Source organism: Rana temporaria, chromosome 3, assembly GCF_905171775.1.
Source record: "Rana temporaria chromosome 3, aRanTem1.1, whole genome shotgun sequence".
Taxonomy (NCBI): Eukaryota; Metazoa; Chordata; class Amphibia; order Anura; family Ranidae; genus Rana; species Rana temporaria.
Window position 1 is genome coordinate 369958977 of NC_053491.1, and position 26089 is coordinate 369985065.

The 26089-nt window shown below is 45.5% G+C and overlaps 1 protein-coding gene across 1 annotated transcript in view; it reads right to left on the bottom strand.

Moving 5' to 3' along the window:
* LOC120930503 (solute carrier organic anion transporter family member 1C1-like) overlaps positions 1-26089 on the bottom strand; it is a 162970-nt gene that overhangs the window by 83808 nt on the left and 53073 nt on the right. Inside the window, exons 4-8 of the mRNA XM_040341681.1 lie at positions 23216-23357; positions 23001-23133; positions 22795-22912; positions 12849-12881; positions 7104-7236 (exon numbers count right to left, since the gene is read on the bottom strand). Coding sequence (XP_040197615.1) covers positions 7104-7236; positions 12849-12881; positions 22795-22912; positions 23001-23133; positions 23216-23357 — 559 coding nt within the window. The remainder of the gene's footprint in view (positions 1-7103; positions 7237-12848; positions 12882-22794; positions 22913-23000; positions 23134-23215; positions 23358-26089) is intronic.

The window sequence follows — 26089 nt, forward strand, 5'->3', positions numbered from 1 at the left end:
ACCCCAAATGGGACAGGGGTTAAAGTCGTTTAGGATATTCCATTCCCGAACCCAAGGCAGCTATCGACACTCCACAATCCGGTGAACGCCACCCATAGGAATAATACAAGACACAGCTCTATATGAAGTTCAAGCAGGTCTGACAATCTTTATTGAGAAAGCAGGCTCTTATATACACAAACAGAATACTGCAGTAATCAAGAGAACAATGACCCAACTCCACCCACAACATCATACAATGCTTACCTAATGAGCCCCAATACACATGTTTTAGTCTGACTCTGGCTCCTGACCTAATTTACATGAGCTAATTAACTACAGCTGATGATTCATACACATGACCTTTAGGCTGTCTGTTAACTCACAATACACATTTATCACAGAACTCCTTCACACAATACAGGGCCAATTAGCACAAGCCACAATTAAAGATCCTTAGAAGCCATCCTAGATTTATTCACATCACAACAGACAGACAGGTGGGCTGCCGTCCAAGACATATTCTGCATGTCCATTATTTTCTGTCTCAATCTGTGCCCAAAAGTGACTCCCGTTACAGGCACTATCCAGATTCAACTCACTTCAGCGAACACTAAAGAACAGGCCTGAAATGAAGGACCATTTCATCGCCTTTATGAAAAGGATCTTTGACAATGATCACACCAAACCAGCTCCACCACTTCAAAGACATAATGAGTGCTGGTACCTGCCTTTCTTCTGAGTGTATCATCCACATAAACCAAAGCAAATCAGGGTAGTATTTCACTCAAGTGCCAAGCATCAAGGCTTATTCCTGAATGATGTTCTTCTCACTGGTCTGAACCTAACCAACAACCTTGTAGGTGTACTTATGAGGTTTAGAAGAGAGCCAGTTGCCATAACTGCTGACATTGAACAAATGTTTCATTGCTTCATTGTACATGAAGACCATAGGAACTTCCTAAGGTTTCTGTGGCACTGTGACAACAACATGGACAATGAGATGATTGAATACCGCATGAAGGTACATGTTTTCGGAAATAGTCCCTCACCCGCTCTTGCAACATACGGTTTACGAAGGACTGCCCTTGTTGGAGAAAAGGAGTATGGCGCAGATGCTCGACACTTCGTTGAGAGAGACTTCTATGTGGACGATGGACTTAAATCTTTACCTACAGATGAAGAAGCCATAGACCTGCTCCAAAGGACACAAGGTATGCTTTCTGAGGCCAACCTCAGACTACACAAGATTGCCTCGAATAGTGTTGCTGTTATGAAAGCCTTTCAACCTAGCGATCATGCCACAGGATTTAAAGACTTAAATCTGGGAATGGACATACCACCTCCACAGAGAAGTCTTGGCATATGGTGGGACATATTAAAGATACCTTAGGCTTTCAAGTCAGATCTGCAGACAAGCCATTCACCAAACGTGGTGTTCGGTTGGTGGTGAACAGTCTATACGATCCATTGGGATTTGTAGCTCCTATCACCATACAAGGTAAATACTTACTTAGACAGCTATCAGAGACTATTATAGATTGGGATGCTCCACTACCAATAGACCAGGTTTCAAAGTGGGAGTCCTGGAAACAATCTCTACATGCCTTAGATGGAATCCTTATACCACGCTGCTACACTCCTGCCTCCCTTGCTACAAGTCAAAGGAAAGAGCTTCACATCTTCTCAGATGCATCTACTGAGGCCATAGCAGCTGACGCTTACCTCAAGGTAAGAGATTCTTCTAATCAAGCCCACATAGGGTTTCTGTTTGGGAAAGCTAAGTTAGCACCTAAGCCTGAACACACGATTTCCAGGCTATAACTTTGTGGAACTGTGCTAGCTGTAGAAATAGCAGATTTCATACTGCGTGAGATATACATTCAGATAGATGACATCAAATTCTACACAGACAGCAAAGTTGTTCTGGGCTACATATACAACCAGACTTAACGTTTCCATGTCTGTCAGCAACCGTGTAGAGAGAATCAGGAAATCATCTAAACCTGAACAATGGCATTATGTTCCATCTGAAATTAACCTTGCAGATCATGCCACCAGGCCAATGTCTGCAAGTGTCTTTGCAAATTCTTCTTGGTTAACAGGTCCTGAATTCCTGCTGGATCATTCAGAAGAAACCACAGCTAATGTCTTCAGTCTTCTAGAACCTGATAAGGAACCTGAGATTCATCCTGAAGATAAAACCTTTGTCACCAGAACTGAACAAAGACTTGTCTTGGGATGTCAGCAACTAGAATGTTTCTCCAAGTGGAGAAGGCTTGTATGCACCATCGCAAGGTTAGTTCATATTGCAGACTGCTTTCACACAAAGCCCACAGATGCTCACTGTAAAGGCTGGCACGTGTGCCAAAAGCTTCTTTCTGCAAAAGACATTGCTGAAGGTGAACTGATCATAATACTCAGTGTACAACAGTGCCTTTCGCTCAGAAATTAAATGGATCCGTGACAAGAGGCACATTGCAAAAAACAGTCCAATTGCCAACCTGAACCCATTCGTTGACAATGATGATATGTTAAGGTTGGTGGATGTTTAAACAAGGCCGAGTTTAGGGAGCAAGAGCAAAATCCTCTCAATATACCTGCTCGCCATCACATTACCATTTTGCTCATACGGCACTACCATGAAGAGGTTAAGCACCAAGGTAGACACTTCACAGATCACAACTACACTGCACAGCTGTGTTCAGTGCTGCAAACTGAGAGGGAAACATCAGCAACAACAAATGTCAGATTTTCTAGCTGACAGGTTAAGTACTGACCCACCTTTCACTCATGTTGGTCTGGATGTCTTTGGGCCATGGATGGTAGCAGCCGCAGAACTCGAGGTGGCCAAGTAAATAGCAAACGATGGGCGGTGCTGTTCACTTGCATGAGTGTATGTGCAGTGCACATTGAAGTAATATAATCTATGGATGCCTCAAGTTACAGCTCAACTCTAGGCCAATCCAAGACCTTTTAGCTGAAAAAGGTTGTACATGGATTTTCAGTCCTCCTCATTCTTCCCATATGGGTGGTTCATGGGAGAGAGTGATAGACATCACACATAAAATACTGGACTCTATGCTTATGGACTTGAATTCCACAAGACTTACCCACAAGGTTCTAACTGCCTTCCTGGCAGAAGCACCTGCCATAATCAATTCAAGACCACTTGTTCCAGTGTGCAAAGATCCAGAGTCCCCAACTATCTTTACCCCAGCTACTCTTCTTACCCAGAAGCTTGGGTCAGTTCCTGTTCCACCTGGAAACGTTAAAGCAGGAAACTGTGCTATGACCAGTAGAAGCGAGTACAACACCTCGCCAACTGCTTCTGGAATCGTTGGAAGATGGAGTATCTTTCTACTCTGCAAGGACGCAGGAAATGGCAATGCCTGAACCCTAACCTTCAAGTTGGAGACCTTGTTCTGCTTAAAGACCAGCAAGCTAAAATAATTGAATGGCCCATGGGACTTATTGTAAAGAGCATTCCTAGTGATAACGGAAAGGAACTGTAACAGGAGTCACTTTTGGGCACAGATTGAGCCAGGAAATAAGGGACATATGTTGGTTTGTTTTAGCATGGACAGTAATCCACAATATATTCCTTAATGTCTGCAAAGAACATATTACAGGTGATTTCTTGTTGACCCACAACCGGTCAATAAGAATGACTCTTTCAATGCTTAGCCCAGGCTATTGAGATGCTAATTGAGTCAGGCTTCTGAAAGACCTTTCATTGTGTGCTATTGATGATAGATGTGTTGTGACTCTAAAGGTCAGACGTCTGTGCATTGTGTATTCTACAGGTGAATCACTTATTGGCAGTCGGAATTTCTGGGGGATAATTACCTCAACTGAATGTCATTACCTAAAAGAATGTGATTGAAGCCCCCCATGGTGTGATGTGTGGGTGGAGAGTTCTTTGTCCCTGTGATTACTGAAACATGCCTTGTAACTGTATATAAGACTGAAAGTTACCATTAAAAGTGTTCATACATTTGACTCAGACACAGAGCGTATGTCTCATCTTTCTGAGGGAATTCTTATGGAATGGATCAGGTCTGCTGGATGGTTGGAGTGTCGGAAGCTGTCTTGGGTTGATGGAATGGGAGATCGTGAACGGTGTTAACCGCTGACCATTACAGGTATGCAAGGTGGAGGTGAAGGTTTCAAGACAAGGGACCGTAAAGACTTTCATCAGATCTATCATGGAACTTATTCTGCTCTTGCCCTTTGCAAAATGAACTTGTTAGTTTACGCTGCTGGATCCTACTAGTGACTTCAAGAAGAATGTGCCTTGAACTTTAAGTGACACTTCTTGACGCCTTATTGCAGTTATTATTGTTGCATATATATGCATGTTCTTTTATGTCTTTCAGGTCTTCAAGACAGGCAAATTACACTGTTTGTTCTTTGCAGTTGTATCACTACTGTTCTGATGTATATAGTGATATTTACAATGCCAGACGGGGAGTATGCCGCCCAATAGGCATATCATTTGTTATATATACATATTGTTTCTCAACCATTTTCTATGTACGTTATGTTTAGTTTTCATCTTTTGACCGCACAATACTACAACCTGTTCATCTGCTGTAACCTGTCATTAGGGATGAGCTTCGAGTTCTAGTCAAACTCATGTTTAACTCGAATATTGCCTGTTTGCCTGTTCGGTGAACAGCGAACAATTTGGGGTGTTCGCGGAAAATTCGAAAAGCCGCGGAACACCCTGTAAAAGTCTATGGTAGAAATCTAAAGTGCTAATTTTAAAGGCTAATATTAGCCTTTAAAATTAGCACTTTAGATTTTAAATGCTCGAATCCCATAGACTTTAACAGGGTTCTAAAGTTCACACAAACTTTTGGTCTGTTCGCAGGTTCTGGTGCGAACCGAACGGGGGGTGTTCGGGGGGGTGTTCGGCTCATCCCTACCTGCCATCTGATGTATTCTGATGTTTGGATTAAAGCAACATCTGTGAATAGAATCGGTATTGGTAAGTTCAAGCTAGCTCATAAGGATTGTCCTCAGTGATTATATCTGCTTATACAGGCCAGGCATAGAGGTCTCAGAAGGAAAAAGTCGCTTCACAACAATCGGAGTCAGAATAATAACTAAGGGTGTCCTGAGCCCTATGCCCTCTCTCCCACATTTTTCCTGTTCTGAGAATTAAACTTCTCCTTGTTTAACCAGTTCCCGACCAGCTCACGCAGATATACTGCGGCAGAATGGCTCTCCTGGGGGCGAAATCCCATACATATACGGCTTCGCCCAAGAAAGCCACCAGAGGGCGTGCTAGTGCCACCGCAGGCGCACATGCAATCGCGTGGATGAGCGGGAGCACAGGGGGATTGTGTGTGTAAAATCCCTGCGCTGTGTGACGAGAGAAGACAGATTGTGTGTTTCTACAAAGTAGAAACAATAGTTAGTCCCATCCCCCCACAGTTAGAACACACCATAGGGAACACAGTTAACACTTTGATTGCCCCCTAGTGTTAACCCCTTTGCTGCCAGCAAAATTTACATAGTATACAGTGCATATTTATAGCACTAATCGCTCTGTAAATGTCAATGGTCCCAAAAATGTGTCAAAAGTGTCCGACCTCTCTGCCGCAACGTCGCAATACCGCAAAAAATCACAGATCACTGCTGTAACAGAATGGTCCGTGACACCCAGAGACTTCTGAAGGATGTGGGGTACTCCTGTGCCAGCTTCACTAATGACTCTTGGGTCTAGGGTCATCCTAAGTCCCTTTTGGGCATAGGATGACTGAGAACTGATATCTCGGATTACATGAGATGGGACATTAATGATAATTCATGTATTGCAGGAGATCTTGGAATATTACAAGTTGTTCCTTATGAACAGCTCAATAGACTGTTGAGGTGTTAATTGAGTCAGGCTCCTAAGATATCCCATTGTCCATTGTGTGATGCCAATACTGTTTTGTGTTTATTATACTAATTAAGGCTGTAAAGGTCAGATATCTAACTTTGAGGTGTTAATTGAGTCTGGCTTCCGAAAGACCTTTCATTGTGGATGCTAATGACACTGTATGGTGTGAAAAGTCTATTGATGATAAGGTGTGGAATGTGACTCAGCACCCTCTAAAGGTCAGACGTCTGTGTATTGTGTATGAGGTGTGAATAGCTTATTGTCAGAGTCAGGACGTCTGGGGGATAATTAACTCATCTGAATGTCGTTATCTAAAAGAATGTGTATGAAGCCCCATTGTGTGATGTTTTGGTGGTGGAGAGTTTTATTGTCCCTGTGCTTACTGAAGCATGCTTGTAACTGTATAAAAACCTGAGAGCTAGCCATTAAAGATTAATTCATTTTGGAACCAGAGAACAGAGCTGTGCATCCTGGGAAATGGAATGGGTCGTGTCTGCCGGATTGTGGAGTGTCGGATAAGCTGTCGTGGGGCGATGGAAGGGAAATCGTAACCGGTGGTGACCATTACAACTGCCATTACTAGTAAAAAACGCCATTTAAATGACATACATCTTTCTCATAGTTTGTAGACGCTGTAACTTTTGCCCAAACAAATCAATATACGCTTTTTGCGATTTTTTACAAAAATATGTATAAGAATACATATCGGCCTAAACTGAGGAACTTTTTTTTTTTAATTGGGATATTTACTGTAGCAAAAAGTAAAAGATATTGTGTTTTTTTCAAAATTGTCGCTCTTTTTTTGTTTATAGTACAAAAAATAAAAACCGCAGAGGTGATCAAATACCACCAAAAGAAAGCTCTATTTGTGGGGAAAAAAACGATTTTGTTTGGGTACAACATTGCATGACTGCACAAATGTCAATTAAAACAACACAGTGCCGTATCGCAAAAAATGACCCGGTCATTGAGCAGCCAAATCTTCTGGGGCTGAAGTGGTTAAGCATAAAAGGGATTGGCGCCCAATTTATTTTTTGTTCATTACCCACCATGCCCACAAATCTGCACCCTGAGAATGTATGTCAGCTGTCCCTACTCCCGGTAGTCACGCTCAGACTCCTGGAAAATCAGGGTAAACACTACATAGTTTTCTCATAAGGTGTAGGATTAATCTAGCATGTATGTACTGTATTTATAGCATGTAATGTATAGAGGCAATAAAGAATTTTACCCAAATAAAGACCAGTGTTTTCAGTACTGGCAAAATCATCAATGTATGAAATACCCAGAGGGGTGATGGGAGTCTCTCCAATTCCACGCAGTATGTTCCCAATTAGGATGTACACCCACATGTAGTTGGTTTCCTTGCCACAATCTGAAATACAATGGAACCACAAGATTGAATGGACCCTAGTGAAAATATCTCTTAACTGCTGGAAGCATAGTAAAGGGTTATTAGATGCATAATGTGCCATGCTATCTAAATATGCAATCAAGTAGATGTTATGAGTGGTAGAAGGGCCACATCAGTTCATAGGGGGGGGGCAGAGGAAAAGGGTCAGTTTCTTCCATGTTCCCATTCTCCCACCCTACTTTCTTGTCATAAAAATGACAGGGTTTACCTTTCTATTGATCAAATTAGTTCATATTGATCCCATCAGCGGGATTTGGGCAGTAAGATGTCTGACAACTTTTGGATAGGATAGGCTCTGGGAACTTGCAGCTCAGCTGTGACTGGGGCGGGTTTGGTTATAAGCTGGATATTCCTTGTTTGTTATTATACTTGATATACGTATGCTGTGTAAAATCAATAAAGCTATAGCCTTGACCTCCCAACATAAACAGTTTCGGTGTTTATTGGGATGGGGAAGGGCAAGGTGCTTACATTTTTGGTTATAGATAGTTAAAACAAATTGCTGTAAATACCTGCCAAACAAACTCCCAATTACTTTACCTTAGCCAGCTGCTATTACAATACACCCCCACCCCCCACCCTGCTTTAAAATAACCATACATACAGTTCCTTGCAAAAGTATTCACCCCCTTGGAATTTTTTGTGTTTTGTTGCCTCACAACCTGGAATTAACATGGATTGTTTGAGGATTTGCATCATTTAATTTACAGAACATGCCCAGTACCCACAACTTTGAAGAAGATGTTTTTTTTTATTGTGAAGCAAACAACAAATAGGACAAAATAACAGAAAAAGTCAATGTGCTTTGTAGACCCACCTTTTGTGCCTATCACAGCTCCAAGTCACTTTGAATAAGTCTCTATGAGCTTTCCATATCTTACCACTGGGATTTTTGACCATTCCTCCTTGCAAAACTGCTCCAGCTCATTCAAGTTGAATGATTTGTGCTTGTGAACAGCAATCTTTAAGTCTGACAACAGATTTACTATTGGATTGAGGTCTGGGCTTTGACTAGGCCATTCCAACACATTTACATGTTTCCCCTTAAACCGCTCAAGTGTTGCTTTAGCAGTGTGTTTGGGGTCATTGTCCTGCTGGAAGGTGAACCTCCGTCCTAGCCTCAAATCATGGCAAGGTTCCCGTGACGTGTCAGAGGGAGGAGGGGTCACCCGTGACACCACAGGGAAACCGCCGGAAACCCCTGTTGCAGCAGAGGGGGCAGGGTCACTCGTCCACATCACGGGTGGCCCAGCCCTCGGTTATTTAAGAGCTGTCAGATGGGTCGCGTGTCATTCGGCGGGCGCTTCCTATGGAAGCTGTATCGAATGAGGCGGCAGGTCGTGGAAGGATTACAGCGCTGGAATTTTTTTATTTTTTACTAAAGGACTTGTCCTAAGCTGTGTGTGTGTTTTTTTTACCTTTTTGTCACTTTTTTGGGTGAAATGGTAGGGGTACAATGTACCCTGTTACCAATTCACATAGGGGGGGTCGGGATCTGAGGTTCCCTTTTGTTAAAGGGGGCTTCCAGATTCCGATAAGCCCCCCGCCCGCAGACCCCCACAACCACCGGGCAAGGGTTGTGGGTATGTCCCCATCAACATGGGGACATCCTCCCCATGTTGAGGGCATGTGGCCTAGTACAGTTCAGGAGGGGGGGCACTCTCTCGTCCTCCCCTTTTTTTCCTGCAGCCTGCCAGATTGCATGCTCAGATAAGGGTCTGGTATGGATTTTTGGGGGGAACCCCACACCATATTTTTGGTAAAAAAAATCACAATAAGCGTATATTGATTGGTTTGTGCACAATTTATAGCGTCTACAAAATAGGGGATAGTTTTATGGCATTTTTATAAAAAAAATGTTTTACTAGTAATGGTGGCGATCTGCGATATTTATCATGACTGCGACTTTATGGCGGACACATCGGACACTTTTGACACATTTTTGGGACCATTGTAATTTTTACAGCGATAAGTGCTATAAAAATGCACTAGGAAGACTGGGGAAATGCTTGTTTACATCAACATTTCCCCGTTCCTCCTCACCGCAAGACGATCGCAGGTATCCCCGCAGACATCGAGTCCACAGGACCCGCGGTCGGGCTCACGGAGCTCGCGGCGGGCGTGCGCGTCCACAATGCCGATTCTTAAAGAGGACGTATTTAAGAATCGGCCAGTTTTTGCGATTCGGCACTGCGTCGCTTTAACTGACAATTGCGCGGTCGTGCGACGTGGCTCTCAAACAAAACTGGCGTCCTTTTTTTCCCACAAATAGAGCTGTCTTTTGGTGGTATTTGATCACCTCTGCGGTTTTTATTTTTTGCACTATAAACAAAAATAGAGCGACAACTTTGAAGAAAATGCAATATTTTTAACTTTTTTCTATAATAAATATCCCCCAAAAATATATAAAACATAATTTTTTTTCCTCAGTTTAGGCCGATACGTATTCTTCTACCTATTTTTGGTAAAAAAAATCGCAATAAGCGTTTATCGATTGGTTTGCGCAAAATTTATAGCGTTTACAAAAAAGGGGATAGTTTTATTGCATTTTTATTGATTATTTTTATTTTACTACTAATGGCGGCGATCAGCAATTTTTTTTGTGACTGCGACATTATGGCGGACACTTTCGGACAATTTTGACACATTTTTGGGACCATTGTCATTTCACAGCAAAAAATGCATTTAAAATGCATTGTTTACTGTGAAAATGACAGTTGCAGTTTGGGAGTTAACCACAGGGGGGCGCTGATGAGGTTATGTATGACCTCATTTGTGTTTCTAACTGTAGGGGGGTGTGGCTGTAGGTGTGACATCATCGATTGTGGTTCCCTATTAAAGGGAACACGCGATCGATGTCAGCGCCACAGTGAAGAACGAGGAAGCTGTGTTTACACATAGCTCTCCCCGTTCTTCAGCTCCGGGGACCGATCACTGGACTCCAGCGGCGATCGGGTCCGCGAGTCCCGCAGCCACGGAGCTTCAGACCGGGTCGCGTGCACGTGCCCGCGGCGCACGCGCGCGACACCACAGCAGGGCTTAAAGAGCAACGTACATGTACGTGGATGTGCCCAGCTGTGCCATTCTGCCGACGTATATCGGCATGAATGGGTCCTTAAGCTGGTAATATCCATACCAGACCTGAAGGGTCTGGTATGGAATTTGGGGGGAGCCTGACGCATTCTTTTTAAATTTTGGTTCGGGGTTCCTCTTAATATTCATACTAGACCCAAAGGGCCTAGTAATAGACTGGGGGGAACCCATGCCATTTTTTTCAATTACCTTTATCTGTATTGCCAGGACCTGGCAATTCATTATAGCCGTGAGAAATGGAATTTTGTGCAGGGACTTTCCTAATCACGGGAAACATGCGATACGTTACATGCATACTATAGACACACCCAGGTACGAAATTTAAAGGAATATTTCACTTTTTTTGTTTCACTTTAAGCATTATTAAAATCACTGCTCCCGAAAAAACGTCAGTTTTTAAAACTTTTTTTGCATTGATACATGTCCCCTGGGGCAGGACCCAGGTCTCCAAACACTTTTTATGACAATAACTTGCATATTGCACTTTTGATTTCTCCAATAGACTTTTAAAGGGTGTTCCGTGGCTTTCGAATTTGCCGCAAACACCCCAAATTGTTCGCTATTCGACGAACAGACGAACACGCGATGTTTGAGTCAAGTGACCCCGCACCCTCTGATGCACCCTCTGCTACATCACTGGGGAAGCCCAGCAAGGGGGAAGACTGGGCGGGGTCACGTGACCCCTGTACCCCCCTCTTTTCTGCGGCCAGCCAGGTTAACGTGCTTGGATAAGGGGTCTGGTGTGAATTTTTAGGGGAACTCCATGCCATTTTTTTTTAAATTTGGGGTGGAGTTTCCCTTAAAATCCACACCAGACCTGAAGGGTCTGGAATGGATATTTGGGGGGAACCCCACGTCATTTTTTTTAATTGACGGCGGGGTTCCCCTTAATATCCATTCCAGACCTGAAGGGCCTGGTAATGGAATTTGGGGGGACCCCCACGCTATTTTTTTATTTTTTTTATGAATGAATTTGCTCTGAATTGCCAGAGCCGACAATTCATTATAGCCGCAAAGCCGTTTTTAAAAGACTTTTTTTCCTTTCAGAAATGACACTTTGTGCAGAGACAGTTCTAAGTTCTGGAAACATGCACTATTTCACATGCTAACTTTACACCCCCCCCCTCCCCCAGGTACAAAATTTAAAGGAATATTTCACTTTTATTGTTTCACTTTTAGCATTATTAAATTTACTGCTACCGAAAAAACTGCAGTTTTTAAAACTTTTTTTTGCATTGATACATGTCCCCTGGGACAGGACCCAGGTCCCCAAACACTTTTTAGGACAATAACTTGCATATTAGCTTTTAAAATTAGCACTTTAGATTTCTCCCATAGACTTTAACAGGGTGTTCCGCGGCTTTTCGAATTTGCCGCGAACACCCCTAATTGTTCGTTGTTCGCTGAACAGGCGAACAGGCAATGTTCGGGTAGAACATGAGTTCGACTCGAACTCGAAGCTCATCCCTACTCAGCAGCCATGATAAACCGTGGTCAGTTTACAGGGGGGAGGGTATAGCCAGGCAGGATCAGCCAGGTTTTTTAGGTGATAGAAGGGGCCAAATTACACAGCACAAGCACTGTGCTGTTATTCATGCTTTAAAGATGATGTAAACCCACTCTCGCCCTTTCTAAACTACTGCCATAGTGGTTAACTATAAGGATATACATGCCTCCTGCATGTATCCTTACCTGTCAAATGTCTCCGTCTGTTATGAGACCTCAAAAACTGCAGATTCTGTGGGTATGTCTGTTGTCCAGGCCTTGGTGGGTGGAGTCGTGATGTCAGTAGACACCCCACCCACCTCTATACTCCCCTTGTCAACATGAATTTTCTCCTGTGTATTTCTTACACTGAACTTCTGCTATGATCACTAACATCCAGTCAAAATCCAGAAAAGTCAGCACATGACTTCAGCATGCCCAATCATGCTGAGGTGTGGAACAGCCAATCCTGGGAGAGCTGGAGAAGAAAGGAGTTGAGGCTTGGGTGCCTTTTACCAGCAGCCAATCAGGAGGGAGTGCTCTCGCTGGGCATGCTGGGAGAGGGTACATATGAAACAGATGCCATTTTGTGGGGTTCTTCTTTCGGTGTGGCACCCACCTTCAAGGTGGCCACATCACAGCGCTCTGGCGTTATGGCCTACCTGGCCGGAGTGTGTGTGCTATGCAGTGTTCCTGGTTTCGGACCTAAGTTGGTCCGGAGCATTTCCAGTGGTCGACTGGGTTCCCACTTTGAAGATCCCAAGCGAGTTTAGCTCTTCGGTGGAGAGTCCATCTGAGGAGCGCCAATGAGAGGCTGGCGGTCCAATAGGATTCTGACGAACCACCGGGGATCGAGGTGACCGGACACTGAAGGATTGACTCCTCTTTCAGTCGGTACCTGGGCGACGTTAAAAAAAGAGGATCCATGCGTAACTTTACCTAGGAGGGTTATCTCCGTATCTGCAATCAGAGAGGGCCTGTGGCAGAGGTTCCTCTCTGACATTCATTCAAGAGGGTCTGTGGAAGAGACTTTGTTCTAAAGAGATTCGAGCGGTGTTCCGGCTGCTAGGTCAGTGAGAGAGGCCTATCCGGGCACGCTAAGACCACTCAAGCAGGAGTGGTGTAAGAGTGTTACGCATAGGAACAGGACTGTTCCAGATACTACGCCTGAATCTGCTGTTCTCCTTTCATCTCTATCCCTTTCATCACCTGTTTACTGTTTTTACCCGGCTGGGTAATAAAGAGCACATAAAAAGACATTTCTTTGTGGACATTCCTTTGCTGCTGCTTTATGCATCATTCATCCCTAGACATTCGTAGAGAGCCATGAGGTAAATCTGCCATCCCATTCTTTATCAGCGGCTCCTTCGGGGGTGAGCGCTACAATCTGAAAAGCATTCTGCCAGACAAACCCATTATCATATGAAAAAAGGCACCAACCATCAGGGATATTCTCGTGAAAAACGTAGTAGATCCTCCCCCACCTGGCGGCTATACCATTTTTTAAAGGAAAGGGTTCTATCCCTGTAAATATTATTATGCCTGCATCCATACCAAAACCCCACAAGTCAAAAGAATGGAATTTATAGGTACCAAAACTGGCATTTACCATCCCATCAAAAACTTCATCAGCTGCCACACGGAAGGAGTGGTCTATGTTCTCCAGTGCACATGCAACCTGCAATATGTGGGTATAACCAAGAGACCTTTGATGGTCCGCATCAAGGAACACATCAAAAACATCATGAATGGTTTCCCCAAACATAACGTCAGCAGGCATTTTGCAGAAGTCCAAAATAAAGACCCTAGAGACTTATCCTTTTGGGACATAGACAAATACACTAAACCTTGGAGGGGTGACCATTTAGTAAGATCAATCAGCCAGAAGGAATCCTTTTGGATTCATTCTTTACATACATTAGTACCAAACTGCTTCTTGAACAACTTCTAGCTGATTTATCCATCAAATCTTTATAGCAGATAGTTCTGTTTTATTTACATTTTTTCATAATTATGTGGATATCTTTCATTTTATATGCACTGTATGTGATGTTCTTACTTGTATCATTCATGTGTAGTTCATGTGGATAGACACATGTCTCTTCCGGTACACAATTTGATTAACATCAATACACGGCTCAAATAGGTGTACATATATTTATTTATATATGTTGATTTTAACTTATTTCTTATTTTATGATTTTATACATTGGACTTTTGTCACACAGTCCCCAGCAACTTTAAATTCATTCACGATCGCTTTAGTCCTTTATCTAATATTCCCACCATCACTATGGCTGCCGTATATATTGGAGACAAGTTTTTTCCTCTTATACGGCCGCTACCACTACATCTCCACCATTAAGATGGCCGCCGTTAGTAATGGAGACAAACTTGTCTAAAGATGGCCGCGGAGGGATTATTTACTATTCTACCTCCCCACCATCAAGATGGCTGCCGCCTATACAGGCAACGGATCTTCTCCAAAATGGTTCACACTTCCTCTTTAAATGATATAAATACAAGAATAGCATACAGCCAAATAGAATCCTGTGATGAAGTCACGTGACGTGACGAGACGACACGCGTCAGGAACAGCCCACTTGACCGGAAGTGACGTGAGTCCTTCCCTCAGTCCGTTTGGATGCTATTTTTCCTTGTTGGTTTTACATTGTTTACATGTAAGCACATATATATTTTTATTAAATCAGTTTTTATCAGTACGTACTTCACTATGGGCATTTTTTTTTATTCTGGTCTGGTCTGCTAATCCATTGATTCGTCTCCATTTTTCTGAAGCCCACCACAGCCTGCATTAGAAACCTGCACACAGCAGCCACGATCTGCCTGAGAGGCTGGAATTCAGCCATTTAAAGCTGTCTTAACCCTGCTTTAAGGTAAGCGCTCTATGAGCCCTATCCACCAGGAAGATCTGTATTTGAAACTCCTTCTCTCTTGGAATTCAAGCTTATATTATGGACTGTTTCATGATACACCCTTATTGATTTCACCAGCAGCCAGTGGTCTGGATTTGTTCATGTGGACTGTTTATTTTTCATTGGTCACAGTCATTGTTATATTTGTATTAGTTCAGTATGGTTTTATTTTTATGTCAATATTGATTGTGTGGACACAGTGTTTGACTTCACATACTATATATATTTTTTGGGAACACTTTTAAAAGGCACACACACTGTCTTACAGTAATTATAGGACACAACAGGTGTAATTGCGATTGCGCTCATCAACCACATTTTCTTTACCACATTCTTGTTTAGTGTTTTACGTATCCTAGATTCGCTAACAGGGATGTTAGCATATTCCAGAGACTTTTGTAAGTCTTTAGCTGACACTCTAGAATTCTTCTTCACCTCATTGAGCAGTGTGCGCTGTGCTCTTGCAGTCATCTTTACAGGATGGCCACTCCTAGGGAGAGTAGCAGCAGTGTGTAACAGGCGCTGCCTGTTCTCTGTTAACAGGCGCTCTGCGCGACTGTCACTTCCTATAGTGGGCACTGTGTTTGAGTTGCTGCCATGCACTATAGCTGTCTGCTGGCTGTGGGGCCATTCACAAGGAAACAGCTAGTGTCCTATTATTGGAATTTCACTGTGATCCATTGCACCTGATCTCCTGCCTATAAAGGCATACGTAGGAGATATGGGTGTGGTTCTATTATTGCCAGCTATTGCTGACCATTGCCAGCCGTATGTCAGTCGTGGAGCAGTGCTAGAGTGAGCTACAGCTTGTCAGCATGGAGGCCCTGTTACACCAGCCCTATCCTGAGCTCCCAATGCATCCTCACCAGTGCCCATCAATGCAGCCTCTCTGCCAGTCCATGCAGCCTCACTGTGCCCATCATGGCAGCCTCACTGTGCCCATCATGGCAGCCTCACTGTGCCCATCAATGCAGCCTCACTGTGCCCATCATTGCAGCCTCACTGTGCCTATCATTGCAGCTTCACTGTGCCCATCAATGCAGCCTCACTGTGCCCATCAATGCAGCCTCACTGTGCCCATCATTGCAGCCCCACCGTGCCCAAAATTGCAGCCTGATCGTGCATCATCATTGCAGCCTTGCCGTGCCCATAATTGCTGCAAAAATAATTGGCAAAAAAAAAAAAATATCCCATAGTTTGTAGACACTATAACTTATGTGCAAACCAATCAATTTATGCTTTTTGTAATTTTGTTTACCAAAAATATGTAGCAGAATACACATTGGCCTAAATTGATGAAGACATTTTTTGTTGGTATGTTTTATAGCAAAAAGTAAAAAATTATGTTTTTTTACAAAATTGTCGCTCTTTTTTTGCTTATAGCGCAAAAAATAAAAACCGTAGTGGTGATCAAATACCACCAAAAGAAAGCTCCATTTGTGCAAAAAAAGGGCGTCAATTTTGTTTGGAAATAGAGTCGTACGATCACTCAATTCCATTTTCTCCATCAGTTCATTCCCCTTTTGTATCACCTGAACGCATCCGCTTGTCAGAGCACCAGCAAAGCCCCGCCCCCTCCCTCCCTGCACACAGACTCGCCCACCTATGTGTCTACACAGCCACCTTCACCTGCTTCCCATCACTGGAGCGCCCACATAGGCAGTGGCGGTGCTGCACATGAATTGTATAATAATTGTCCTGTCTGCCCTCATTGGTGTAAAGTGCTGCGCAAACTGTTGATGAAATTATAAATCCTGTACAGTAAATAAATTGATTGTTTATTAAAGTGTGTGTGCGGACACCCCAAGTTCCTTTCATCGGTGTACTACACAGACAGTTGCGTTTGTCCTTAGCAAAATAAATAAATACATAAATAAATAAAAATAAATACATACAAAAATAAATAAATAAATGCACACATAAATAAAAGTCACACATAAATAAATCCAAATATCTCATGAACAAGCCACTCTCTGAACGACTTGCTGTCACAACAGATCTTCCACCTTTGGCAAGTAAATATTGCCCCCACCCTCTCCTCCATGTGCAGCACCACCACTGCCTATGTGGGCGCTCCGCTGCAGTGATGGGAAGCAGGTGAAGGTGGCTGTGTAGACACATAGGTGGGCGAGTCTGTGTGCAGGGAGGGAGGGGGCAGACTTTGCTGGTGCTCTGACCCGCGGACACCTCTCTCTCGATTTAAAGTTGTTGCTGCCGCTCAGGGAAGTGGCCTGTTGCCGAGGGATCGGGACCTACCTCCGACCATCTCCCGGCGACTATGTCGATATCTTGACCTTCCCTCAGCAGGCCACGCTGCCTGTGACAAAAGTTCCGCCCTCCTCCTAGACCAGCTCTTGTGATAGACAGAACACTGCATCTATCAAATGAGCTGGTCTAGGAGGAGGGAGGGACTTTTGTCACAGGCAGCGCGGCCGAACTTTTCACAATGAACTTCATGCCAGCAGTGTGTGACAGGAGGCGGGAGAGGAGCGGGACAGCAGCGGCTTCGCTCAAACCGGCCTCAGAACAGGCAGCCTACAGGTATATCTCCCGGTATCCCGGTAGGCCAGTCCGGCCCTGGTATAGTGTGCCTGGACAGGCCTCTCACAACGACCTGGCAGCCAGGGTATCACTCGGAAAACTTGAGGGAAACGAATCTCTGCCACAGACTCTTCCCTAGGACATAGATCATGGAGAAGATTCTCTTCAGAAGTATTTGGTGCCTGAATCTCCCTTATGTAATTCTCAACTTGGTCACCGACTGACAGGTGGCTGACATCCAACCTCTTCAGTGTCCGGTTACCTTGATCCCCGGTGGACTGTCGAGGCCCTATTGGATTGCCTGCCTCTCTTGGCTCTCCTCAGACTGACTCCCCACCGAACAGCTATCTCGCTTGGGATCTTCTCAGAATTGGGGACCCAGTCGATTACTGGGGCCCCGCCTTAGCTTCAAATGCTCTGGGCCAACATGGGGCCAACGGGGGCCGTGATGTGTGGTCACCCTGAAGCTGGGTGCTGCACCCGGAACAAGAAGAACCCCGCCTAATGGCGTCTGCTCCAGAAGTACCTTCCCCCAGCATGCCCCGCGAGAGAAAACTCCTCCTGATTAGCTGCTGGCAAGAGGCACGCTAGCCTGACCTCCACTGCTGCCACTTATCGTCCTGGGGGGCGGAACAACACCCCAGAAGCAACAGAATGAGCCCACAGTACAGCCCAGCTGAAGCAGAGACCCAATTTAGACAAATCACTTGGATAAGAGCTAACTAACTCTCTCATCCCCCTTAAATTTAAGATAGCACCTGTACCTGAAAGTACACAGGCGCTACATATGCATGCTACATATCTGAGCTGTACTGCCTCTCTCAAGCAATACTAATGTCTCAATAGGAATTACTTCAACTATGCTTCTGTAATTACCTAAACTACTTTACTACGTATACGCAGGTGCCATATGTTACTATAGTACATGCAGTATACAAGTACCCAGTTGTTACTACAACTCTTACATAATACAAGCTTGGCATTAGTACAAATGTCTTATAGGCCTCGGCCTAATAGTTCAAACTTGTTCTCCTTAATACTTTTCTTGGCTAAGGGTTGATGCTATTTTGTGGCATCTCCCTTAGTAACCTAATACACCCTTGCATGCTGCAGGTGATATCAAGTAGAGAACCTCCAAACTCCTGTTGCCAGGAGCGACACCTGGGGTTACTTACTGTAATCACGCGCATGAAGAGGTGTATTGGAATAAAGCCCTGGAAGCTAAAATATATATTTTAACCGCGAAGGTCTGGTCGCATGTTGTAATGCTTCCATCCTTAGTAAATCAACGCCCTTCTATATGTGACAGGAAGATGATGTAGAGACCTCCCAAACTCCTGTTGCTAGGAGTGACGCCTGGGGCTAATACTGAATTGTCGCCTACAGAAGCGCATTGAGGTCCTTGTATCTGCAGTTGTGATTCACTCCCGTTTCTCCAGTGCTGTTACACAGTGCTGACCTTTCTTCATTTATAGACAATGGGCCAGATTCATGTAGATCTGCGGATTTTTAGATCCGCTAGATCTACCTGGTTTACGATCCGCCGGTGCAATTTAGCGAGGCTAGTGCATGATTCACCAAGCACTTACCTCGCAAACTGCACCGTCGGATCCTAACTCCCCCCGGCGGAATGCAAATTCCGCGGCTAGGGGGAGTGTACAATTTAAATCAGGCGCGTTCCCGCACCGATTTAACTGCGCATGCGCCGCCGCGAAAAAGCCCAGTGCGCATGCTCCAAATGACGTCGCTAGGACGTCATTGTTAGCGGCGGGTACGTCAATTGCGGCCATCGGGATTCCCGACGGACTTACGCAAACGACGTAAAAATTTTGAATCTCGGCGCGGGAACGGCGGCCATACTTAACATTAGCTACCCCTCATATTAGCAGGGGTAGCTATCCGCCGGAAAAAGCCGAAAGCAAACGACGTAGAAAAAGAGCGACGGGCGGGCGTACGGACGTGAATCGGCGGTTTTCCTCATTTGCAAATGCGACGTGTAAAAAATAGCGACAACACCTAGCGGCCGGCGGGAGATTACAGCCTAAGATTCGACTGGTGTAAGTCACTAAGGGAGATCTATGCGGAACTGATTCTTATGAATCAGTCGCATAGCTCCGACCGTCGGATCTCACAGATCCGACCGTCGGGTCTCACAGATACGACGGCTGATCAGGAGTTCCGCCGGCGTATCTATTGATGAATCTGCCCCAATATGTCTTACCGTGGACTGATGAACAGCAAGACTTTTGGAGATACTTTTACAACCCTTTCCAGCTTTATGCAAGTCAACAATTCTTAATCGTCGGTCTTCTGAGAGCTCTTTTGTGCGAGGCATCATTCACATCAGGCAATGCTTCTTGTGAAAAGCAAACCCAGAACTGGTGTGTGTTTTTTATAGGGCAGGACAGCTGTAACCAACACCTCTCATCTCATTGATTGGACTGAAGTTGGCAGACACCTCACTCCAATTAGCTCTTGGAGATGTCATTAGTCTAGGGGTTCATATATTTTTTCCATCTGCACTGTGAATGTTTACATGGTGTTTTCAATAAAAACATGGTAACATTTAATTATTTGCGTGTTATTAGTTTAAGCAGACTGTGATTGTCTATTGTTGTGACTTAGATGAAGATCAGATCAAATTTTATGACCAATTTGTGCAGAAATCCATATCATTCCAAAACGGGTTTACATACTTTTTCTTGCAACTGTATAGGTCAAAATATAATGATTTATTTAGGTAAGTGAATAATATAAATTCAACCACCTCCAATATGACACAGTGCAACAAACCAACCAACAGACAGAGACCCGCAAATAACAGACAGATATGTACAAAAATGGGAAATGCCAGAATCCTAAACAATAGTCAGGCCAGGGTCATACACAGCAGATTGGCAGATGGACAAAGGGATATTCCAGAAACATAAACGTTAGCCAGGCCAAGGTCATACACAGGGAGATCAGCAGATGGGGTAAGGAACACAGGACAGGGAGAGGATGGATGGGTCAGGACAGGGAGACTTGATCAGGAACTCAGGTAACAGATTTCAGGAACAGGTTCGGATAATCAGGCAGCAGGTACAGATCAGGGCACAAGGACAATACCAGGGCAAGGTGTGTTTGCACTTGCTGGGTATTTATAGGAATGCCTGTAATTGGCCTCAAGTCACACCTGAGCGCAGAAGGTGCTGTCTGCTCCACACTGCCAGGATCCATCCGCTGGTGGACGCCAGTACTGCGGCCCAAGGATGACATAACACCAGCAGGGAGAAGTTCCCCTGACAGTTCAAATCTGCCAGGAGACACCTGCTGGTGGTCCTCAGTACTGCACGCCAAATGATAGGTATTGCCAGCGGATGGAACCTTTCCTGACATCAGGGGAGGGGCCGCTCCTCTTCCTGACACAAGGGTTCTAGTTTTCAGTGGCTGCTGAGTGCTGATGTGTAGAAATAAATTCCTCACACTGGAAGTCTTGGATCCCACACTGTCTCCACCAACTCCAGTTGGAATGCCTCCCCCTCCTATCTCTATCTCAGACTGCACAGAGAGAACCAAGGTGAGTCACAGTGTTCAGTGTGCTATGTGCTGGGGGATGGCATCCCCAGCATCCCTTTACATGTGCTCTGGGCTGCCCCTGATATTTTATGGCATGATAGATTGCATAGGATACACAGCCCTTGCCCATTCATGCGCCTCAGTAGTCCATCTACAGATGTGATGTATAAATAATGAGATGTACCAAGAGCCCTTTCACACTGACAGTGTTTGGGCGTCGGCAGTAAAGCGCCGCTAGTTTTAGCGGTGCTTTACCGCCAATTTAGATGTACATTTTACCCCCACTAGCGACCAAATAAAGGGTTCAAAGGGGCCAGTGCCGAAGCGCTTTGCAGGCACTGCCCATTGATTTCAATAGGCAGGGGTGCTTTAGGAGCGATGTATACACCGCTCCTAGAGCGCCTCAAAGAAGCTACTTGAAGGAATTTTTTTGACGTCCTGCCAGTGTACCGCCCCAGTGTGAAAGCACTCAAGCTCTCACACTGGGATAGCAGATGAGGCTTTTTTCAGGTGCTATTTTTAACGCTAATCGCCTGAAAAATGCCTCCAGTGTGAAAGGGGTCTAATGGACCATCTCCTGTACTGCAGTCTCTGGCCGTCTCCTATATCATGTCTGCAGTCTCTGACCATCTCCTGTACTATGTCTGCAGTCTCTGATCATCTCCTGTACTGTGTCTGCAGTCTCTGACTGTCTCCTGTACCATGTCTATGGTCTCCAATCATTTACCCATTGTGGCAGCCAGTCTGTCTAGTTTAGCAGAGTTTTGATGCAGGTCAATCAGGGATGGAAAATAAAACACAGGTGAGACTCCCTTGTGAGAGATGAGTCATGTTGCTGTCCTGGGGGAAGTGCACATGGTCTGGGTTGTGGAAGCAGCCACCCAGAGATAGAGTAAACAAGCAGTTAGGCCGGGTACTAACGAGCAAACATGTACGATGAAACCGGTCCGTCGGACCGTTTTCACCGTACATGTCTGCCCGAGGGCTTCTGTACGATGGCTGTACTAACCATCGTACAGAAGTCCGCGCGTAAACAATACGCGGGGCGTGGCCGCGTCGCCGCCGCGACGATGACACGGCGACGTGGGCGGGCCTGCCATTTAAATGCTTCCACGCATGCGTCGAACTCATTCGACGCATGCGAGGGACGGCGGGCGCTCGGACATGTACGGTAGGTCTGTACTGACGACCGTACATGTCCGAGCGGGCAGGATTCCAGCGGACAGTTTTAAAACACGTCCAGGAATATTTGTCTGCCTGGAAAAGGCCCGGCGGACAAATGTTTGCTGGAAATCTGCCCGCTCGCGCCTACACACGACCAAACATGTATGCTGAAACTGGTCCGCGGACCAGTTTCAGCATACATGTTTGGTCGTGTGTACGGGGCCTTAGAGTCACGCTGTGTAGTGGTTAGTATAGGAATACTATAGGTAGGTTAGGGTAGTGTAGTGCAGTTTAGTTGGTAGGGTAGTGGTCAGCATGGTGTAGTGGTCAGTGTGGGGTAGTGTAATGGTCAGTGTGGTGCGGCGGTCAGTGTGGTGTAGTGGTCAGTGTGGGGCGGTGGTCGGTGCGGTGGTCAGTGTGGGGTAGTGGTCAGTGTGGGTTAGTGTAGTGTTGCGGTGGTCAGTCAGTGTGGTGCGGTGGTCAGTCAGTGTGGTGCGGTGGTCAGTGCAGTGCGGTGGTCAGTGCGGTGCAGTGATCAGTGGTCAGTGTGGTGTAGTGGGTAGTGTAGTGGTCAGTGTAGAAATCAGGGAGGTCAGGTAGGTTAGTGTAGTGGTCAGTGTAGGAATCAGACTGGTTAGTACTATTGTAGGAAGGGAAGGTAGTGCTAAAAGTTTGCAGGTTAGAGGGTGCAAATTACTTGCCTTGCCCCGTGTACCAACAACCCACGCTACGCCACTGGATTTCTTACCCATATTTGGAGGAATCTGAGTGGCCGTACACGGTGAAACGCTCCCAGTGATATTGCTGAGCGACAATGTGGGATGAGTCCATGTAGATTCATATTTATACCTGTGAAATCAGAGATATCTGTTACCCCCTTCCTGATGAAAATGACCCCTATCGCACACCACGTAGACCTATGCTGGTTATCACATACGGTCCCATGAAGAAGTGCGGCATGGTAATAACGAAACTCCCCAGTGACATCAAAAGACAGCCTGCTGCGATGATCCGTGGTCGGTGAAGCTTGGCCCCGAAATAGCTGACAATGGCGATCACCAGTAAATTTCCTGTTGGCAGAAGACAGGAGGGATTAGCACAGCATTAAAGTGCAAATCATTAAAAATAATCCCCCCACAATCAGATAGTTACCTATTTCAAAACTTCCATCCACCATTCCAACCGTGGAGGAGGAAAGGTCAAAGCGGCGCTCAATCTGTGTAATAGAACTTTTCATGTAACTCCCGGAAAATGCTTTTGCAAAGTATGTGAAGGAAAGGGCAGCCAGGAACACCTGAAATATAAAAGATGATGGAACATTTACTATATATTCCGATAGGAGTTGTGAATAAACTGTCATCAAGTTGGTAAGTATTAGGCCTCTTTCACACTGGGACAGGACATGCGGTGGCGGTATAGCGCCGCTAAAAATAGCGGCGCTATACCGTTGGAACTGCCGCGGAATTCGGATGCTAGCGGTGCGGTATTAAACCCCGCTAGTAGCCGAAAAAGGGTTAATACCGCCCGCAATGCGCCTCTCCAGAGGCGCATTGGGGGCAGTATTACCGCGGTGTCCCATTGTTTTCAATGGGAAGGAGCCAGTGGCGGCTGGTGCTCAAAATTTTTGCAGCCTCACTGTGCCCATCACATGCAGCCACTGTGCCATCAAACGCAGCAACTGTGCCATGCCACCAAATGCAGCCACTGTGCCATCAATTGTCACCACTGTGCCATGCCATCAAACACAGCAACTGTGCCATCAATTGTCACCACTGTGCCATGCCATCAAACGCATCCACTGTGCCATCAATTGTCACCACTGTGCCATGCCATCAAACAGCAACTGTGCCATCAAACGCAGCCACTGTGCCATCAATTGTCACCACTGTGCCATGCCATCAAACGCAGCCACTGTGCCATCAATTGTCACCACTGTGCCATGCTATCAAACACAGCAACTGTGCCATCAATTGTCACCACTGTGCCATGCCATCAAACACAGCAACTGTGCCATCAATTGTCACCACTGTGCCATGCCATCAAACAGCAACTGTGCCATCAATTGTCACCACTGTGCCATGCCATCAAACGCAGCCACTGTGCCATCAATTGTCACCACTGTGCCATGCCATCAAACGCAGCCACTGTGCCATCAATTGTCACCACTGTGCCATGCCATCAAACGCAACCACTGTGCCATCAATTGTCACCACTGTGCCATGCCATCAAACGCAGCCACTGTGCCATCAATTGTCACCACTGTGCCATGCAACACAGCAACTGTGCCATCAATTGTCACCACTGTGCCATGCCATCAAACGCAGCCACTGTGCCATCAATTGCCACCACTGTGCCATACCATCAAACGCAGTCACTGTGCCATCAATTGTCACCACTGTGCCATGCCATCAAACGCAGCCACTGTGCCCCTCAACTGTTGCCACTGTGCCAATTGTCACCACTGTGCCCTTTAATTGTCACCACTGTGCCCCATGATGCCACTGTGCCCATTGTCACCACTGTGCCCCATGATGCCACTGTACCCATTGTCACCACTGTGCCCCATGATGCCACTGTGCCCATTGTCACCACTGTGCCCCATGATGCCACTGTGCCCATTGTCACTCACCACTGTGCCCCATGATGCCACTGTGCCAATTGTCACCTCTGTGCCCTTTGTCACCACTGTGCCCCATGATGCCACTGTGCCAATTGTCACCTCTGTGCCCTTTGTCACCACTGTGCCCCATGATGTCACTGTGCCCCTTTCCCCGTAAAAAGCACTTACCTGAGGATTCCATGTGCTCCCTCGATGTCTTCTGCCGCTGTGGTGAAGCTTCAGCCAATCAGGTTCCTGATAACCAGAATCCGGGAACCTGATTGGCTGAAACGGCCGTTTGTCTTATACAATGAGCGCAGATTGCCTGCGCTCAGAGTATAGACAGCTGAGAGCCGGAGAAAAGCCTATCAGAGCCGCTGGCTTTGATAGACAGTTCCCCTCAGCCAACCAGCTGCCGCTATTCGGGTAACCGGCGTCCCGCATCCGGTTATCTGAATAGACCAGGCAGCGCTGGCAACCAACAATAACATACATTTGTGCATTTATGCACGAATGTGTGTTATTTGCGAGAGGGGGTGGCGCTGCAGCGCCCTCTATAGACGGCCGCCAGAACTGCGGCTAAAATGTCAAAATTACATTTTAGCCGAATAAAAGTTCTTAAAGGGCCCGTTTTTTTTTTTTGTGACTGTGGGAGGGGGGGCGGCGCCCGTGCGTCCCTATGGACGGGCCACCACTGGAAGGAGCGGTATACACAATGTTCCTCTCACCGCTCCAAAGATGCTGCTTGCAGGAGAATTTTTTCCCTCCAACCAGCACATCGCCTCAGTGTGAAAGCCCTTTGAGAATGCAGTGCAAGAGTTTTTCAGGCCGTATTAAGGCACTATTTTTAGCGCTAAACCGCCTGGAAAAACTCCTCAGTGTAAAAGGGCCTTAATATCACTGCCAGAAATTTGGAAGAAGCTGAGTGATTACAACAAAACTTATTTCACAGAAAAATTCTGGATTTTCAGATTTGCAGCAATTTTGACAAACAGCCTCTAATTTTCCCATATTTTCTGCTTAGGCAAAATTTGCCTGAAAAAAAAAAGAACTTTCCAATTTCCTTTGTGATGAAGTTTTCCTTTCTTATTTTTCTGTGTATTTTATGTAGCACCCTGCGCTAGGTTAAATGAATGTCGTTTTTGCGTCTGCTGTACTCGGCAGAGCTGCAATTTGTTTTCTAGGTCTGGTCAGGTTTATCCCTGAAGAGTGTTACAGGGAAGCTGTCTCTGGACATTGTGAGTAGGATCTTTTGCCTAGAGCGCCAGATGATCTTGTGAGTTAAATGCCAGAGAATACTACAAAGACTGTGACTACTCCAATGAATCGTACACACAATTTGATTTTCTGTATACAAAGAGTCAGACTTTGGTCCGAAGGGCGTTGGCCAGGAACTTGTCTTGCATACAAACGGCATACAATTGTCA